The sequence below is a fragment of the Oncorhynchus tshawytscha genome, linkage group LG05 (assembly GCF_018296145.1).
Source record: "Oncorhynchus tshawytscha isolate Ot180627B linkage group LG05, Otsh_v2.0, whole genome shotgun sequence".
In the NCBI taxonomy this organism is placed as follows: Eukaryota; Metazoa; Chordata; class Actinopteri; order Salmoniformes; family Salmonidae; genus Oncorhynchus; species Oncorhynchus tshawytscha.
Window position 1 is genome coordinate 56,372,580 of NC_056433.1, and position 19,214 is coordinate 56,391,793.

At 43.5% G+C, this 19,214-nt stretch overlaps 1 protein-coding gene across 3 annotated transcripts; it reads right to left on the reverse strand.

Moving 5' to 3' along the window:
• Positions 1-271: 271 nt before the first annotated feature.
• Positions 272-18,983, reverse strand: LOC112250920 (ER degradation-enhancing alpha-mannosidase-like protein 3). 3 transcript variants are annotated; one of them, XM_024421475.2, is made up of 21 exons: positions 17,562-18,983; positions 17,413-17,458; positions 12,640-12,740; positions 12,452-12,491; positions 12,218-12,330; positions 11,985-12,138; positions 11,479-11,613; positions 11,044-11,149; positions 10,750-10,847; positions 10,480-10,605; positions 10,261-10,344; positions 10,093-10,176; positions 7,970-8,094; positions 7,555-7,783; positions 7,298-7,443; positions 7,016-7,160; positions 6,646-6,837; positions 6,333-6,498; positions 5,943-6,128; positions 5,619-5,633; positions 272-1,618 (listed from the first exon to the last, which is right to left on the reverse strand). In XM_024421475.2, the coding sequence occupies exons 1-21, from the start codon at positions 17,684-17,686 to the stop codon at positions 1,335-1,337; spliced, it is 2,700 nt and encodes an 899-aa protein (XP_024277243.2). In that variant the 5' UTR covers positions 17,687-18,983; the 3' UTR covers positions 272-1,334. The 3 variants fall into 3 exon arrangements, with proteins under 3 accessions (XP_024277243.2, XP_024277242.2, XP_024277244.2); XM_024421474.2 differs by having other exon boundaries at positions 5,586-5,633; XM_024421476.2 differs by lacking the exon at positions 5,619-5,633 and having other exon boundaries at positions 17,562-18,982.
• Between the last annotated feature and the right edge of the window lie 231 nt (positions 18,984-19,214).

Sequence of the window (19,214 nt, forward strand, 5' to 3'; positions counted from 1 at the left end):
GTTATATGTATTGGGTACACAGCATGATCCATGCAGATTAAGCATCAGAAATGCATAAATAGTATAATAGTAACCCATAAAAAAATATTGAAACCCCTCTGATGTAGGTCTCCATTCCCTTTTAATCCCAACCCAGTGAAGAGGTTATCAATACAAATACTGTATGGTTCCACTATCATTTCAGTCATGTAATAGTCTAAAACCAATAGAAACCATAGTCTAACACTGCCTGAAAAACGTTTTTAAAAATTGAGATGACAAAACACTTCTGTTAATTTCTTTATCAATTTTATTAAAAGTTAATTACATTGTTGGCTTTTTTGTTTGTTTGGTCTTCCAGTCAGTCAGCAAGCTCCAGATCAGTATGATGCCCCAAACAAGGATCCCCTCTGCTGGCCAGTCAGTGGTACTGTCTGCCATAGATATAGAACATGGTATACCCAAAGACAGTACAGTATTTTATATCTTGATATAGTTGCGCAACAGTCGGTTTTGTTGCTATACAACCAACCCTTCTATGCGGTCTGCCCTCCTGTCTCCATGATGAAACAGAGGGCAAGGGTAGGGCCAGTTCATCCCATGTGGACCAGAGGGGTGACCTCTCACACTGACCAGAACCTGCACTTTATTTCAAATGACCTTGGAAATAACTGACAAATACATAGACACTCACACTAATAACTTCATATCTTCCTGGAGAGTGCCAGTGCTAAGTGATTCTCAGTACTAGCCTTTTAGACTGCTTCTCACTGCATTCCCTTACAGCCAAGTAGCTTAATATTGACCCCATAAATTAGGCCCACAAAATAAAATAGTAAAATGTTCCCGACAACATATCACAGTTAAATAAACCAATCATTCAACCAGTTAGTCAGTGGATTATTATTCAACCAGCCATCAGAATCTGCTCCCATATGTCAGTGACCCAGAAATGTATTTCAGAGGAAGACAAACGTAAAAAAAAAACTAATTTAAAGACCAGAAAACAGTGAAACTAGACCAGATGTCCATGGTGACATACCTGGACTGCAGTCTGTTCTGTTATGAGCCAAAAGAGAGAAGACCCCCCCAGAATCTGAAATATGAGATGGGCAGATGTATGCCAGGGGAGCAATGTTGACATGTTGACACCTGAGAAACTAGAGACAGGTGAAGAGAAAGAACAGAGTGAAAGTCACTGTATTCAATCCTGGTAACCATTCCTTATAAAATCATCTCCCCACTAAAACGTTATCCTTTAGGAGGCACAGTCAGCTGTCCTCCAGGCCAATACTGTGGCGGGGAAAGATCAGTGGGGAGGAGAATAAGGGAGAGGGGGGGGGATGTAGAGGCTGTCAAAGCTCATCCTTCTCCATCTGCTGGAACGCCTCTAAGTCCTCCCGCCAATCAGCCATCATGGCCTTCACTGATTTGCTGCTAGAGTCCTTGTCAACAGCAGGCTCCTCCTCTGGCTCAGGGTTACTCTTAATGGCAGGTCCCACATCCTCCTCAGGAGTCACTTCCTCATTGTCAGGAGCCAATTCGGGAGCTGATTCGTCCAGCTCCACAGTGCTCACGTGTGACCGGTCAAGAGTTGCGGAGGTGGGTGAAGTTTGGTCCTCCTCCTGAGCGTCCCCACCTGAGGAAGGAGAAAGGGGTGAGCTCAGTTCATTTTCAGATCACATTCCACCACAATAAATAAACTGTAACCTGCACAATCATCCATTTAGGTTCCGAGTATCCATCCATCCATCCATCCATGTCCTACTCACCATGTACAGTGGGGCAAAAAAGTATTTAGTCAGCCACCAATTGTGCAAGTTCTCCCACTTAAAAAGATGAGGCCTGTAATTTTCATCATAGGTACACTTCAACTATGACAGACAAAATGAGAAAAAAAAAAAATCCAGAAAATCACATTGTAGGATTTTTAATGAATTTATTTGCAAATTATGGTGGAAAATAAGTATTTGGTCAATAACAAAAGTTTCTCAATACTTTGTTATATACCCTTTGTTGGCAATGACAGAGGTCAAACATTTTCTGTAAGTCTTCACAAGGTTTTCACACACTGTTGCTGGTATTTTGGCCCATTCCTCCATGCAGATGTCCTCTAGAGCAGTGATGTTTTGGGGCTGTTGCTGGGCAACACGGACTTTCAACTCCCTCCAAAGATTTTCTATGGGGTTGAGATCTGGAGACTGGCTAGGCCACTCCAAGACCTTGAAATGCTTCTTACAAAGCCACTCCTGCGTTGCCCGGGCGGTGTGTTTGGGATCATTGTCATGCTGAAAGACCCAGCCACGTTTCATCTTCAATGCCCTTGCTGATGGAAGGAGGTTTTCACTCAAAATCTCACGATACATGGCCCCATTCATTCTTTCCTTTACACGGATCAGTCGTCCTGGTCCCTTTGCAGAAAAACAGCCCCAAAGCATGATGTTTCCACCCCCATGCTTCACAGTAGGTATGGTGTTCTTTGGATGCAACTCAGCATTCTTTGTCCTCCAAACACGACGAGTTGAGTTTTTACCAAAAAGTTATATTTTGGTTTCATCTGACCATATGACATTCTCCCAATCTTCTTCTGGATCATCCAAATGCTCTCTGGCAAACTTCAGACGGGCCTGGACATGTACTGGCTTAAGCAGGGGGACACATCTGGCACTGCAGGATTTGAGTCCCTGGCGGCGTAGTGTGTTACTGATGGTAGGCTTTGTTACTTTGGTCCCAGCTCTCTGCAGGTCATTCACTAGGTCCCCCCGTGTGATTCTGGGATTTTTGCTCACCGTTCTTGTGATCATTTTGACCCCACGGGGTAAGATCTTGCGTGGAGCCCCAGATCGAGGGAGATTATCAGTGGTCTTGTATGTCCTAATCATTTCTCCCACAGTTGATTTCTTCAAACCAAGCTGCTTACCTATTGCAGATTCAGTCTTCCCAGCCTGGTGCAGGTCTACAATTTTGATTCTGGTGTCCTTTGACAGCTCTTTGGTCTTGGCCATAGTGGAGTTTGGAGTGTGACTGTTTGAGGTTGTGGACAGGTGTCTTTTATACTGATAACAAGTTCAAACAGGTGCCATTAATACAGGTAACGAGTGGAGGACAGAGGAGCCTCTTAAAGAAGAAGTTACAGGTCTGTGAGAGCCAGACATCTTGCTTGTTTGTAGGTGACCAAATACTTATTTTCCACCATAATTTGCAAATAAATTAATTTTAAAAATCCTACAATGTGATTTTCTGGATTTTTTTTTCTCCATTTTGTCTGTCAAAGTGAAGCTGTGATGAAAATTACAGGCCTCTCTCATCTTTTTAAGTGGGAGCACTTGCACAATTGGTGGGTGACTAAATACTTTTTTGTCCTACTGTATGTGCACTACCAGTCAAAAAGTTTGGACATATCTACTCATTCAAGGGTTTTCTTTATTTTTACTATTTTCTACATTATAGAATAATAGTGAAGACATCAAAACTATGAAATAACACATGGAATCATGTAGTAGAGAATTAAATTAAAATATATTTTTAAAGTAAAAATTCAAAAGGAACTCATACATCTGAGCTCTCTTTTTTGCAGGTGCATGGTAACAGTTGAATAAGAGAAAAAAAAGAAACCCGCACACCGCTCGATAGCATCACTGTTCTTTAATAAGCTTTACGTATCGGCCTCACAGACTTTGTCAGTGCTTTTGTGCGTTTTTTAAAATTAGCACCCAAATAGCCCTACCCACATCCATTCCATGCATCGAATGGGGTTGAGTCGAGGGAAAACACACACACACACACACACACACACACACACATATATATATATATATAAATAAATAAAATGCACATTGTTATATTTGGTAGCACTTATTTGTTATCCCTCGACTCCAACCCCATTTGATCCATGGAAAAGATGTGGGTCGAGCTGTCTACATAAGGGTGTTAATTTAAAACACACAAAAGCTCTGACGAAGGCCATGTGGATGAAACGTAAGCTTATTAAAGAACAGTGACACTATCAAGAGCTCTGTGCAGTTTCTTCCTTTTTCTCAGATTCTTCAAATTAGCCACCCTTTGCCTTGACAACTTTACACACTCTTGGCATTCTCTCAACCAGCTTCACCTCGAATGCTTTTACAACAGTCTTGAAGATGTTCCCACATATGATGAGCACTTGTCTGCTTTGCCTTTGCGCTGCGGTCCAATTCATCCCAAACCATCTCAATTGAGGTCAGGTGATTGTGCAGGCCAGGTCATCTGACGCAGCACTCCATCACTCTCCTCCTAGGTCTAATAACCCTTACACAGCCTGGAGGTGTGTTGGGTCATTGTCCTGTTGAAAAACAAATGATAGTGGGACTAAGCGCAAACCAGATGGGATGGCATATCGCTGCAGAATGCTGTGGTAGCCATGCTGGTTAAGTGTGCCATGAATTCTAAATAAATCACTGACAGTGTCACCAGCAAAGCACCCCCACACCTCCTCCATGCTTCACGGTGGGAACTAAACATGCAGAGATCATTCGTTCACCTACTCTGAGTCACAAAGACACGGCAGTTGGACCCAAAAATCTCAAATTTGTGCTCATCAGACCAAAGGACAGAATTCCACAAGTCTGATGTCCATTGTTTGTGTTTCTTGGCCCAAGCAAATCTGTTCTTCTTGTTGGTGTCCTTTAGTAGTGGTTTCTTTGCAGCAATTTGACCATGGAGGCCTGATTCACAGTCTCCTCTGAAGAGTTGATGTTGAGAGGTGTCTATTATTTGAACTCTGAAGCATGAGGTGCAATTAACTCAAATGAATTTATCATCTGCAGCAGAGGTAACTCTGGGTCTTCCTTTCCTGTGGCGGTCTTCATGAGAGCCAGTTTCATCATAGCGCTTGATGGCTTTTGCGACTGCACTTGAAGTCCTTGTAATTTTCCACATTGACTGACCTTCATGTCTCAAAGTAATGATGACTGTCATTTGTCTTTGCTTATTTGAGCTGTTCTTGCCATAAAATGGACTATCTTCTGTATACCACCTACCATGTCACAACACAACTGAATGGCTCAAATGCATTAAGGAGGAAAGAAATTTCACAAATTCACTTTTAACAAGCCACATCTGTTAATTTAAATGCATTCCAGGTGACAACCTCATGAAGCTGTTTGAGAAAATGCCAAGAGTATGCAAAGCTGTCATCAAGGCAAAGAGAGGCTACTTTGAAGACTCAAATATATTTTTCTTTGTTTAAAACTTTTTTGGTTACTAGATGATTCCACGTATTTCATAGTTTTGATATCTTCACAATTATTCTACAATGTAGAAGAAAGTACAAATAAAGAAAAACCTTGGAATGAGTAGGTGTGTCCAAACCTTTGACTGGTACTGTATATCTAACACAAGCACCCACACTGGTCATTCCCAGACAGAAATAGAGCAGTGTTGCAGTTCACAAGAGGCAGCGAACTATAAACAGCACGGTACTGATGAGTCATGTGCAGTACAGACCAACAGTACCATGCTCTTGATGAGTTCTGAGATGGCCAGCTATTTACACAAGACTAACCTGCACTGAGCTGCTCTACCACACACAAAATAATGGAAGAGAGGGGAAAGAGGGTGATACTTACTGCTCTCCAGCAGGATGCCAGGGAGAGGTTTACCTTTGAATATGGAGGCTGCTCATCCAAAGGGTGAAGGGAAAGGAAAGAAAGAGAGCAGAGGAAAGTTACTGTTACAGTCCACTACAGGGAAGGAGAGGAGAAGGAAGACAAATGGAAAAGGAGCTATATCCTGTATCACACAGGGTGCTCACCATCACCTATCTCCACAGGCCCACTATTTGGAGTCACCACTGAACCCTGAAACTGGCCATTTTGAAATTGTCACAGAATCAAATCTGGTCTCTAATGAGCTGAAATAAGGACCCATGTTCTGAACATGCCTCCAGTCAGTAGCACCCTTCTGTTCTGTCCAGTGGATCTCACCTCGGTCTCTGGCCTTGTCGCTCAGCAGCACCTCCACCTCCCTGTACTCCTTAAGAGCCTCCAACAGGATGTTTCCCTCCTTGTAGAACAGGAAGAGCAGGGGCAAGGTGACGTCGTCCGTGTTGCGTCCATCGCCGGCCATCTGGAAGAGGGGAGCTGTGTCACTGCTGCTGCCCTCGTTGTCATCTGTTGGGGAGAAAGAGGGGGTAGTTAGCAGGGTAAAAGAGGACCCTATAAATGGTAATACATCAGTTTATTAAAAAGGTTATATACATAATGAAAGTGTTATGAACATCTATAAATGTCAGAAGTATGATGAGAGTTAATGAAGCCTTCTTGAAGTAGATTAATTGGTTTAACTTAAGATCCTGTGTTAGTTGGTCTCCTCACCGATGACGATGCCTCCGATGGCCCCAGCCTTCATGATGTGTCTTGCCTTCTCAGCGAACATACACTGCCCCCGTTGCAACAAAGCGATGCGGCCCTGTACAAAGGCAGCGTTGCTCAGCTCCGCACAGCCACTGTAGGGCTCAGCCACTGTCACAAACCCACGCACCTACGGACAGACAAAGAGAGTACATGTTCAAACGTCACTCGGAACGCTGAGAATAGAGAACGTCTGGCGCCTAGGGGCAAGACAGTATAAACAAACAAGCAGACTGGTGCCCATCCATTGGAAATTGGCACACTGAAACACACTCACCCCAGTGATGCTCTTGGAAAGGTCTGTGCCAAACTGTGCTGGGCCAGCGGTCAGCACCACTCTGCCAAAGAAGGGGTGGGAGATGATCTGTACGGCGCGTGGCGGGAGCTGCTCCTTCTGCTGCTGGCTGGACAGCTCCATCATCTCCTGCATGAAGCGCATCCCGTCCTCTGCTGCCACAGCACTGACCGCCTAGAGTGAGGAAGTAACGGGAGAGAGAGGGACGGAGATGGAGTTAGAGAGGAGAGGGCATTAGATGGGGAGAGACTGAATAAGACTCATATGGGGGCGTTTGGCAGTTATCTTATGACACCATTCAAATTGATAGCAAAAACATGTCTCCCGGCTTGTATTGTGCATGATTATTTACCTGTGTAGCGTGTTGGACTAGCTGCACTCTGCCGTCCTTCAGGTGTATAAGGCTGACTCCCATCCTCCTCAGCAGCTCCAGGTGATCAGGGTTGTTGGCCATGAAGTCCTGAGCCCTCAGAGGGGGGCGACCCATCCCTGGCTCACTGGACGAGAAGGTCATTCATGTTGGAGGGCATTAATGTTCACATTCAGTATGGTTGTGACAAGAATAATATTCTGCCATATTTCAGTACAAAAAGCACTTAACATGATTCCTCACGTTAGGCATAATGTCCCTTACCGATGAAGGGCAGGGCGGGGACAGCTCTTGTCCACAGCACTTCTGATTGGATCTCGGAGGTTCCGAGGAAAGGCAGGGTCAGGGAAAAGGAGGCGTGTGTTGGGGCAGGTCCAATCAAAGTTGGAGTCATCCAGCTCTTCCTCTGACTAAGACAGGTGGGAGAGAACAAACATGACCAACTCGATCATCTGAATATTATTAGAAGTAGTATCATTAGAACTATAGTTGGTTACAGCATGTTATTTTACTATACCCACCCAAAGAGATTTGACAGAGGCGGACAGATGAGGCAGAGATGCAGCCTGTACCGTGGAGTTGGCTGGAGGAGAGGGGGCGTGAGGGGCTGTGGACAGGGACAGGGACAGGGGCAGAAGGTGAGCCTCGGTGGTGAAGATGTAGTCCTCAACATTAAACGGCAGATCTTCCTCCTCTGCAAACAGCAGGAACAGGTACTTGAACATCTCCGCCAGGAAGAAGGAGTCCATTCTGAGAGTAAGCAGGCCAAATTTGGAACAGCAGGGTAGACACAACATAAACCAGTTTGATTTAACTACCTGCCTGGCACACTGTTGCTCAGCCACTTAAACCATCCACCTCTGTTTCCCACCCATCATTAAATGCCAGTCAGACCCTCCCCGTCCCTTGGCTATTCCCCTGGATCTGGGCTCTCACCGGTCCTCGTGGCTCCCGGTGCGAACGTCCTTCATGGCAGCAAAGCCGCAGGGGACCCGGGCAAAGCGGTTCAGGTTGTCCAGCACCGTGCGGCCTACCTCTAGGTAGTAGGGGTCTTTGGTGGCCTAGAGAGGGAACAGTGGGACCAGGGTTAGACACTGTACAACTGGATTTAGCAATAACGAAGGCCACTGAGATCAAAATGTACAGTGCATTCGGAAAGTATTCAGACCTCTTCACGTTTCCACATTTTGTTACAGCCTTATTCTAAAATGGATTTTAATTTTTTTTTAAATCCTCAACCTACATGAGCCAGTTTCATCATAATCATAATGACAAAGCAAATACATGATTTTTGAAATTTTTGCAAATGTATTATAAATAAGAAAACGTAAATATCACATTTACTTAAGTATTCAGACCCTTTACTATGTACTTTGTTGAAGCACCTTTGGCAGCGATTACAGCCTCGAGTCTTTGGTATGACGCTACAAGCCTGACACACCTGTATTTGGGGAGTTTCTCCCATTCTTCTCTGCAGATCCTCACAAGCTCTATAAGGTTGGCTGGGGAACGTTGCTGCACAGCTATTTTCAGATCTTTCTGGAGATGTACGATCGGATTCAAGTTCAGGATCTGGCTGGGCCACTGAAGAATATTCAGAGAATTGTCCTGAAGCCACTCCCTGCGTTGTCTTGGCTGTGTGCTTCGGGTCATTGTCCTGTTGGAAGTTGAACCTTTGCCTCAGTCGGAGGTTCTGTTCTAGAGCAGGTTTTCATCAAGGATCTCTCTGTACTTTGCTCCATTCATCTCTCCCTCAACCCTGACTAGTCTCCCAGTTCCTGACACTGAAAAACATTCCCACGGCATGCTGCTGCCACCACCATGCTTCAAAGTATGGATGGTGCCAGGTTTCCTCCAGATGTGACTCTTGGCATTCAGGCCAAAGAGTTCAATCTTGGTTTCATCAGACCAGAGAATCTTGTTTCTCATGGTCTGAGTCTCCTTTAGGTGCCTTTTGGCAAAACTCCAAGTGGACTGTCATGTGCCTTTTACTGAGGAGTGGCGTCCGTCTGGCCATTCTACCATAAGGGCTTAATTGGTAGAGTGCTGCAGAGATGGGAGAACCTTCCAGAATGACAACCATCTCCACCGAGGAACCCTGGAGCTCTGTCAGAGTGACCATCGGGTTCTTGGTCACCTCCCTGACCAAGACCTTTCTCCCATGATTGCTCAGTTTGGCTGGGTGGCCAGCTCTAGGAAGTGTCTTGGTGGTTCAAAACTTCTTCCATTTAAGAATGGGAAACAGAATGAGGGATACCTAGTCAGTTGTACAACTGAAGCCCTTCAACTGAAATGTGTCTTCCGAAATGTAACCCATCCCCTCTGAATCAGAGAGGTGTGGGGGGCTGCCTTAAATCGACATACATTTCTCAGGGGCAGAAAAACATTTTTTTTACCTTGTCAGCTTGGTTATTCGATCCAGCAACCTTCGATGGAGGCCACTGTGTCCTTGGGGACCTTCAATGCTGCAGAAATGTTTTGGTAAACTTCCCTAGATCTGTGCTTCGACACAATCCTGTCTCGGAGCTCTACGGACAATTCCTTTGACTTCATGGCCTGGTGTTTGCTCTGACATGCACTGTCAACTGTGGGACCTTATATAGATAAGTGGGTGCCTTTCCAAATAATGTCCAATCAATTGAATTTACTGCAGGTTGACTCCAATCAAGTTGAAGAAACCTCGCAAGGGTGATCATTGGAAGCAGGGTGATCATTGGAAACAAGGTGATCATTGGAAACAGGGTGATCATTGGAAACAGGGTGCACCTGAGCTCAATTGAGTCTCATAGCAAAGGGTCTGAATAGTTATATAAATAAGCATTGTTGTTTTTTTTCAATACACTTGCAAAAAATGTCTAAAAACCTGTTTTTGCATTATCATTGTGGGGTATGGTGTGAAGATTGACGGATGAAAAAAAATATATATTTTTTAAATCCATTTTAGATTAAGGCTGTAACATCACAAAATGTGGAAAAAGTCACGGGGTCTGAAAATTCTGACTACTGTATGTTCATGGATCTATGTCAACTTCTAGACTGCATGTCTGCAAAGTTCTTACCTTGTACAAGAAATAGGTGCTCTCTGCAAACTCAGGTCTAAGTGGATGCTGAGCCCAGTGTACCCTGAAATCAGTGGTGAACGCCTAGGGAACAAAGAGGGGTGTTAAAGGCTACAGCCTGAGTGAGAGAAAAAGGAGGGAGAGGAAGCAAAAAAAAATTGAGCTAACCTCTGGGAGGAAGTTGTGTTTCTTGGTGACTTGATACAGCATCTCATGGGTCTCAATGGCCGGCCGGATATCTCCCTTCAACACCTGGGGGATTCATTAACAAGGTTAGGAGGAAAATACATGTTTACATTTGTCTCCATAATCTCAGCAATATCTTTATGTACTAAAACCCCTGCTTAGGCAGCTGGTCTGTTAGTAACGCCAGGCTGAGTGTCTCACCTGCAGCCCAGGGAAGAAGGCCAGGAGGGAGTCCATCCAGGTGCGAGCAGGCAGCAGAGGCTTGTGGATGTGAACATCCAGCAGGAGAGGAGGCTGGCTGATGTACTTCATTATAGACGCATAGTGCTGGAAACAAATAATGAGAAAATATGACAAGCTGAGGATGAGAATGGAGCATACTTTCTGTATATTGAATTCCATCATAATAAAGGCATAATAGCATTCCATGATTTCGGCTGGAGAATGGTTACAGCGTGTGATGTCACTCACAATGTTGAAGCGCTGCAGAAAGAGGTCATCTCCCAGGAGAATGTAGGCTTTCAGCAGGTACTCATAATACGAGTCGATCCCTGCTCCAACTCCGCTGTCTGGAACAATACAACAGTGTACCGTTTCATACCTCAGAAACACAAATGGCCTATTTCTACAAGTACAGAACATCAGCGCCTACCCCCTTGCCCATTCACTTCTACAACATCCAATACACTGTCCTTCGCGGGAAAAATCCATGTAAATCCTCCTTTATCATACTAGTTAAGGCCTGGGACGGGTTCTCTCCCTCACCCCTGCGGACCCACTCTCCTGAGTGGATGTTGATGGTTGTTCCCACTAGGTTGCTGTTCCTCTGTCTCTTCTCCCACAGGAAGTTTAGGGCTCTCCGTGCATGGACCTGTGTTTGATGAAATTAATTGTAAAATTGTTATTATTTTTAAAATCTATTTAGCAAAATATTTAATGCAAACTTAGGCATGCATGGATAAAAACAATGTAACACAGGTGGTCCTGGGACTCAAAACCCACTATCCTGGCGTGGCAAGAGCCATGCTCTACCAACTGAACTACAGAAGATCATGAATCAATATCATTCAGACACACTGGGATCTCCGAGAGTCAACAAGCTGGACTAACCCTTGAAGGTCTAGTACCGCTGCAGTCTAGTCATGCATCAGCCGTGATCTGAACACACATTTTAAAGTAAAAGAGACAAATGTCTTATACCTCAAACACAGGGTCCCCAGTGAAGCGACTCAAGGCAGCGAACTCCAGAATAATGGTACCAGCACAAGCTGTGCAGGTGTCCGTCTCTGTGCCCGTCCGAGACTCAGGACCCCTGACACCATGCTTCAGGTTTACCTGTTGAGTGGAATTATAAGGCTCAATATAGATGTCATAGACTGAAATACACTGCTGTGTTCCAAGTCATTGTCCACGTGAACTACACAGCCATAGAAAACTCTGCCTCTGAAAACTATGGCAGCTGCAAGCAGAGCACTGAAGCAGAAAATGAAATGATGCAGTCATAATCTGAGAGGGCTGCTGTACTCTTACCCGCTAGCCGACGGCATCCTTTTAGCTAATGTGCTTCCCAAAAGTTGCCCTCTAACCTTATGGGTGTATGTACATGCTTGTGTGGGTGTGTGTGTGTGACATATTATGGTAAAAACACAACAGCCGAGACCTTATGTTAAGTCTATGTATAGGCTGCATGTATAGTCAGAGCTCACCCTGGGGTAAGGCAGGCCACTGCTGGTGTTGAAGGCAGGCAGGAGTCTGAGACCCAGGTCTTTGGCCATGTGGAGCAGCTCATCCTGGTACCACTGCATGTAATGCCCTGCATCCTTCAGCATCACAGCCATGGAGTGGCCCCCTAGCAGCCCCCTGAAAACATAAGGAATGTCACAATAGTCACAAACACACATGATGTCCAGCCAGTCAACTGGCTTTTGTTTTTTCTTACCCCAGCACACGGATGTTGGTCTCAAAGACAGACACCACAACGTCATTGTCGAGTCGCACATCTTTCAGCACTCTCCTCACTGCTGCTTCAAACTCTGCTGTCTTGTTTAAGAGCTGGAAGTAAATACAGGAAGAAATCAATTCAAATCAAAGCATCCCTAAAAACAGAGACTGAACAAAACCAACAAGGCAGCTTACTGGTCGGTGATACAAACTAAAAAGAGATTTTACTCACCACTAGAGTGTCCAGGGTGTCGATGAGGGTGAGAGAGAACCTTAAAAACACACGGAGACAATTCAATCAAATCACTGTCCCTTATGGCGAGAAGATATCAACAGAGACTCAAGAGTATTCCAGTGCCAACAGGACTGTTTCTCCCGTTACCACATCCTACTCAGGCCTGAAGGCAGGCAGGCCCTTACATCCCCAGTGCGTCATCCACGTCTCCCCGACTGGGCTCCAGCCCACGCACCCTCCCCCGACACGTCAGAGGCATCAGCTCATCTGCTGGGTACGCATGGTCCTGGAGAACACAACCAATAAGGATCAATAGTGGTGTGTAAATTTTGAACATATGTCAGACAATACTTGACATACAGTAGGCATAACTAAGGTTCAAGTAGTTTCCTTGCAAAACACTCTACCACACCAAAATCAATACATTCATATCTGTTCCTGGCAAATAAAGCAGAAATGTAAAACACTTGCCAAGCACTAATTTAATCTGAAAGGACCCATGAGCACCAACATGAGAAGCTCATAGGAGCATGTCAATGGAAAGCTAAGAGTCTATATAGGCATACAGGAAATTCGGACAGTATTCAGACCCCTTGACTTTTTCCACATTTTGTTATGTTACAGCCTTATTCTAAAATGGTTGAAATTATTTTTCCTCATCTACACACAATACCCCACAATAACATAGCAAAATCAAATTGAGAAATTTTTGCAATTTTTTTTTTTTTTAAATACAAAAACAGAAATCTCACATTTACATAAGTATTCAGACCCTTTACTCAGTACTTCCGATCAGGTTCAAGTCCGGGCTCTGGCTGGGCCACTCAAGGACATTCAGAGACTTGTCCTAAAGCCACTCCTGTGTTGTCTTAGCTGTGTGCTTAGGGTCATTGTCCTGTTGGAAGGTTAACCTTTTCCCCCAGTCTGAGGTCCTGAGCACTCTGGAGCAGGTTTTCAACAAGGATCTCTTTACTTTGCTCGATCCTGACTAGTCTCCCAGTCCCTGCCAATGAAAAACATCCCCACAGCAGGATGCTACCACCATGCTTCACCGTAGGGATGGTGCCAGGTTTCCTCCAGACATAACACTTCGCTTTCAGACCAAATAGTTCAATCTTGGTTTCATCAGACCAGAGAATCTTGTTTCTCACGGTCCGAGAGTCTTTTAGGTGCCTTTTGGCAAACTCCAAGCGGGCAGTCATGTGCCTTTTACTGAGGACTGGCTTCCGTCTGGCCACTACCATAAAGGCCTGATTGGTAGTGTGCTGCAGAGATGGTTGTCCTTCTGGATGGTTCTCCCATCTCTACAGAGGTACTCTAGAGCGCTGTCAGAGTAACCATCGGGTTCTTGGTGACCTCCCTGACCAAGGCACTTCTCCCCCGATTGCTCAGTTTGGCCGGGCGGCCAGCTCTAGGTAGAATCTTGGTGGTTCCAAACTTCTTCCATTTAAGAATGATGGAGGTCACGGTGTTCTTGGGGACCTTCAATGTTGCAGAAATGTTTTGGTACCTTTCCCCACATCTGTGCCTCCACACAATCCAGTCTCGGAGCTCTACGGACAATTTCTTCGACCTCATTGCATGTCAGAGCAAAAACCAAGCCCTGTCAACTGTGGGAGCTTATATAGACAGGTGTGTGCCTTTCCAAATCATGTCTAATCAATTGAATTTACCACAGGTTGACTCCAATCAAGTTGTAGAAACATCAAGGATGATCAATGGAAACAGGATGCACCGGAGCGCAATTTCAAGTCTCATAGCAAAGGGTACTTATGAATACTTATGTAAATAAGGTATTTTAGTTATAATACATTTGCAAACATCTCTAAAAATCTGTTTTCACTTTTGTCATTATGGGATATTGAGTGTAGATTGATGAGGGAAAAAACTATTGAATCCATTTTAGAATAAGGCTGTTTCGTAACAAAATGTGGAAAAAGTCATGGGGTCTGAATACTTTATATATTTTTAAACCATTTTTCCATTTTAAAATGTAGGAATAAGCAAAGGCTTTGATGTTTGGTCAAACAGATGGAAAATAGGTCTTAGAAAACATCTACCAGAAAAAGTCTTAGTCTTCACACCCCTTGACTTTTTCCACATTTCATTTGGGTAACAGCCTGAATTAAAAATGGATTAAATTGAGATTATTTGTCACTGGCCTACACACACACACACAATACCCCAATAATGTCAAAGTGGAATTATGTTTTTAGACATTTTTACCAATTAATACAAATGTTTAGCTGAAATGATTCAATAAGTATTCAACCCCTTTGTTAATGCAAGCTTAAGTTATTTCAGGAGCTAACAAGTCACATACTGTAATACATTTCATGGACTCATTCTGTGTGCAATCGTGTTCAACAGGATTTTTGAATGACTACCTCATCTCTGTACGCCACACATACAGATCAATTTAAGGTCCCTCAGTTGAGCAGTGATTTTCACACACAGATTCAACCACAGGGAGGTTTTCCAAAGCCTTGCAAAGAAGGGCACCCATTGGTTGATGGGTCAAAATGTAAAATGCAGACATTGAATATCCCTCTGAGAAAGGTGAAGTTATTAATTACACATTGGATTGTGTATCAATACACCCAGTCACTACAGAGATAAAGGCATCCTTCCTAACTTGGTTGCAGGAGAGGAAGGAAACCGCTCAGGGATTTCAACACGAGGCCAATGGTGACTTTAAAACAGTTACAGTTTAATGGCTGTGATAGGAGAAAACTGAGGATGGATCAACAACATGTAGTTACTCCACAATACTAACCTAAATCGCTGAGTGAAAAGAAAGAAGCCTGTAAAGAATTAAAAATATTCCAAAACATGCATCCTGTTTGCAATAAAGTAAAACTGCAAAGAAATGTGGCAAATAAATTAACTTTATGTGCTGAATACAAAGCATTATGTTTAGGGCAAATCCTACATCACCGAGTACCACTCTTCATATTTTCCAGCATGGTGGTGGATGCATCAAGTTATGGGTATGCTTGTTGTCAGCAAGGACTAGAGTTTTTTTTATTACTAAAAGAAACAGAATGGAGCTAAGCATAGGCAAAATCCTAGAGGAAAACCTGGTTCAGTCTGCTTTCCAACAGTGACACTGTGAGAAAATGTAACTTTCAGCAGGACAATAACCTAAAACACAAATCAAATATACACTGGAGTTGTTAACCAACATGACAGTGAATGTTCCGGAGTGGCCTACTTACAGTTGACTTAGATTGGCTTGAAAAGCTATGGCAAGATTTGAAAATGGCTGTCTAGCATTTTTCTTCCAATTTGATAAGAGTATTATTTGTAGATCACCGACCAAAAAAAGAGAGAATTCAATCAATTTTAATCCCACTTTGTAAAACAACAAAGTAAAAAACATCATGGGGCTTGAATACTTTCTGAAGGCACTGAACCGAATGAATAGTCATTAAACACTGGTCACCTTAATGTTTAGATACGGTTTTACCCACTTTATATGTATATACTGTATTCTAGTCATGGCTCATCCTATATAACTACTGCTATACACACACACATACCTTTTCTATTCACATACTGTCCATACACACACATATACACTCAGTGGCCAGTTTATTAGGTTCACAAAAATGGTTCGCTCCTACAGACAGTGAGTCACCTGGCCGTGGCTTGCTATACAAAGCAGGCAGACAGGCAGTTCAATTACTGTTCGATTGAGTGCTAGAATGGGCAAAACAAGTTACCTAAGCGACTGAGTGTGGTATGAGCGTCGGTGCCAGGTGTGTCGGTTCCAGTATCTCATAAATGGCCAACCTCCTAGGCTTTTCACACACAACAGTGTCTAGGGGATTTACTGAGAATAGCGCAACAAACAAAAAGTCAGCGAAGGTCCTGTGGGTGAAAACAGCTCGTTGATGAGAGGTCGAAGGATAATGGTAAGAATCATGCAAGCTAACAGGTGGGCCACAAACAGGCAAGTAACAGTGCAGTGGTGTGTAGAATGGCATCTCGGAATGCACAACTCGTCGTTCCTTTTCACGGATGGGCTATTGCAGCAGACGATCACACCGGGTTCTACTCCTATCAGCTAAAAACAATAAGTAGCTCCAGTTGGTTTGTGGTCACCAACACTAGACAGTTGAGTGATTTAAAAAAATAAACAAAACAAATAAAAATCGCCTGGTTGGTGTTTGCGAATCCCAGTTGCGTCATGCTGATGGCAGAGTCAGGATTTGGCATAAGCAACATGAGTCCATGGCCCCATCCCACCTGGTGTCAACAGTACAGGTTGGTGGCGGTGGTGTAATGGTTTGGGGAATCTTTTCCTGACGCACATTTGGTCCCTTGATACCAATTGCGCAACGTTTCCATGCCCCGAAGAATTCAGGCTGTTTGAGGCAAAGGGAGGGTCTGACCCGGTACTAGATGGATGTACCTAATAAACTGTCCACTGAGTGTATATTTATATTCAGGACTCTGGTCCGGAAGCTAATTTCCAGAAATTCTATACATTCTTCCATAGGGTTTTGTACTGTGTAATTAAATACTGTTTGTAAACAGATCATTCTAATATTGCTACTACTGTACATTGCATTTTAGTTACACTGTTTATACACTGCATATTCATTTATATACTAGAATCTTAACATAACTCACTAATATAGCTACTGCTGTACATACCATTCTTAGTATATCTTGTGTAAATACGTATAGATTGCATTTGGATGTGTTACAGTGCTATTTGGGTTGTTAATTTATTTCGTTTCGACATTTCTTGATTTCTTGTGGTTTTTGTAATCTTTTTTAAAATTATTATTATTTGTGTACTTGTTTGATATTTTACTGCATTGTTAGAAACTAGTAACACAAGCATTTCACTGCACCAGCTAGAACATCTGATAAACTGTGTATGAGACCATTAAACTTGGATTGGATCTCAGTTATATGAATGGGGCAGGTGCGGTGAAGAGACTTACCATATAATTTGAATAAGCATGGTCAAACATCTCAACCACTTGGTTCCTTGAAGGGAAAGAACAAGTCAGCTTAGCTCATTCTCCTTTATCTGAGGAAGTCAGAACTTGTCATACATCTAGCCCAGAACCAGACCATCATTCTCACTCACCTCAGTTTGAGCTTCTCCTCTCGTGACATAGATTGTCCAAGCCTGCATAAGGTGCTCAGCAATAGCAGCAATGAGAACAATAGGGCCGACATTGTTGCGGGGCGAAACCACAACACTGTCCACATAGCTACAACCTGGCTTTTTCAGTCAAGCGCAACTGTAACCGATCATCACATTAATATTGGCCTAGACACCACAACACTCTCTGATAAACACAAGCACTCAGATCTCATGTTCACATATTCAGCAGTCTGTCTGCCCAATGATTATTTTACGCTTTCAAACAACACATTGAGGCAGTGCTGTTTATAAGGCCAACAATATTGTTACTAATAAGCTTATTAATGCCCATTTAGACACCATCTTTGACTCACTCCACCTCACCAAAGTCATAATGTACAAATCCCGGTTTATGGCAGTGGTGTGATAAGAGGTTGGACATACAACTGTATCTGAAAAAAATCAGACTCATAAGTAATATATTTGACAGAATGCAGGAATGCTGTAGTATTATTTAAACTGATATTAGTGATCTGTCATAAAATGCGTCTTAATATCTAAGACAAAGTTATACCAAGACGTTCGCGCACACTCCTTCCTTGACTCAGTGTCAAATCCCTTAAAACCGCGTTCACCTGTTGGTCACACCTGTTTGCTTTCCGATCACTGACACGCGCGGCACCCGGACCCTACCGTAGCTTGTGACACGTTGGCAACGCTTCAGTCAACACAAAACATTCACATACTGTTAAACCCTGCTGTCTGTGGCGTTTATTAACACATTATTGATTACTGACAGTGTAACATTCTTCAAGTCAATCAAAACAAACTCTCCTTTCCTATTAACGTTACTTGACATCCGTGTCTGGGTAAGCCGACACCATAAACGCTGAGTTACTGCCAGTAATACCGAAGAGGTAAATTCTCGCTTTCAGGTCAACTTAAAACTACAAAATAATTAGCTAATCATGAACTAATTCCGATAACGTAGCTGACTACAAAGTTGTTCCGTTGTTGTCGACAGTAGCCACATAGAGAAGATCTAGCTAATGTTAGCTATAACAAGTAGGATATCCGTAAAGCAAGCTAGACGAGAAAGCTAATTAACCAGAAAGCTAACTTTGTTGGCTGTTATTTCCTCCTTTGACTGTTCCCTTCTTTCGTCCGACAGTTGTGGAGCCTAACGTTACTAGCCAGCTAGCTAGCCAGCTTGTCCGGTAAATGACAGTCCAAAAACAAGCGAAGTAGGAAAGGCGCCGAGTCCATTCCAGCCGTTGAGTTAAGCCCCTCGGGCAGTGTCTTCTGTTCTGCTTGTTATATTTGGCCGTTCTCTGATGCCTTGAGCCTGAACCCTTAGCCGCCAACTAGACGTGAAATAAAAGCAAAGGTGCTGTTAAGATAAACGTCAACAACATCCGCATCCGGTTAGGATGTAGGTCCCTCAGCCCCTTCCAACACCTAAATGTTGTAGTTTTGTCATGCAATACTATTAAATGTATATTTATTCAGTCAGTCGTTATACATTTGGAAAGAATATGCCTTAAAAAATGTGATGGCAATATACATAAAGGTGGACGTTTGTCAGTTCCTTGAATATTGACAGACATCAGAATAAATGTCCCACCTTTGTTGGTAGTCACTACATTTCCCATC

Bases quoted from the DNA above. Each gene is read 5' to 3' on its own strand.
- LOC112250920 (XM_024421474.2), bottom strand. From the start codon at position 17,686: ATGTGGACAGTGTTGTGGTTTCGCCCCGCAACAATGTCGGCCCTATTG. The intron at 10,177-10,260 runs GTTAGCTCAATT...TTTGTTCCCTAG, and splicing joins AACACAACTTCCTCCCAGAG to GCGTTCACCACTGATTTCAG. The intron at 7,784-7,969 runs GTGAGAGCCCAG...GCTTACTCTCAG, and splicing joins ACCGGGAGCCACGAGGACCG to AATGGACTCCTTCTTCCTGG.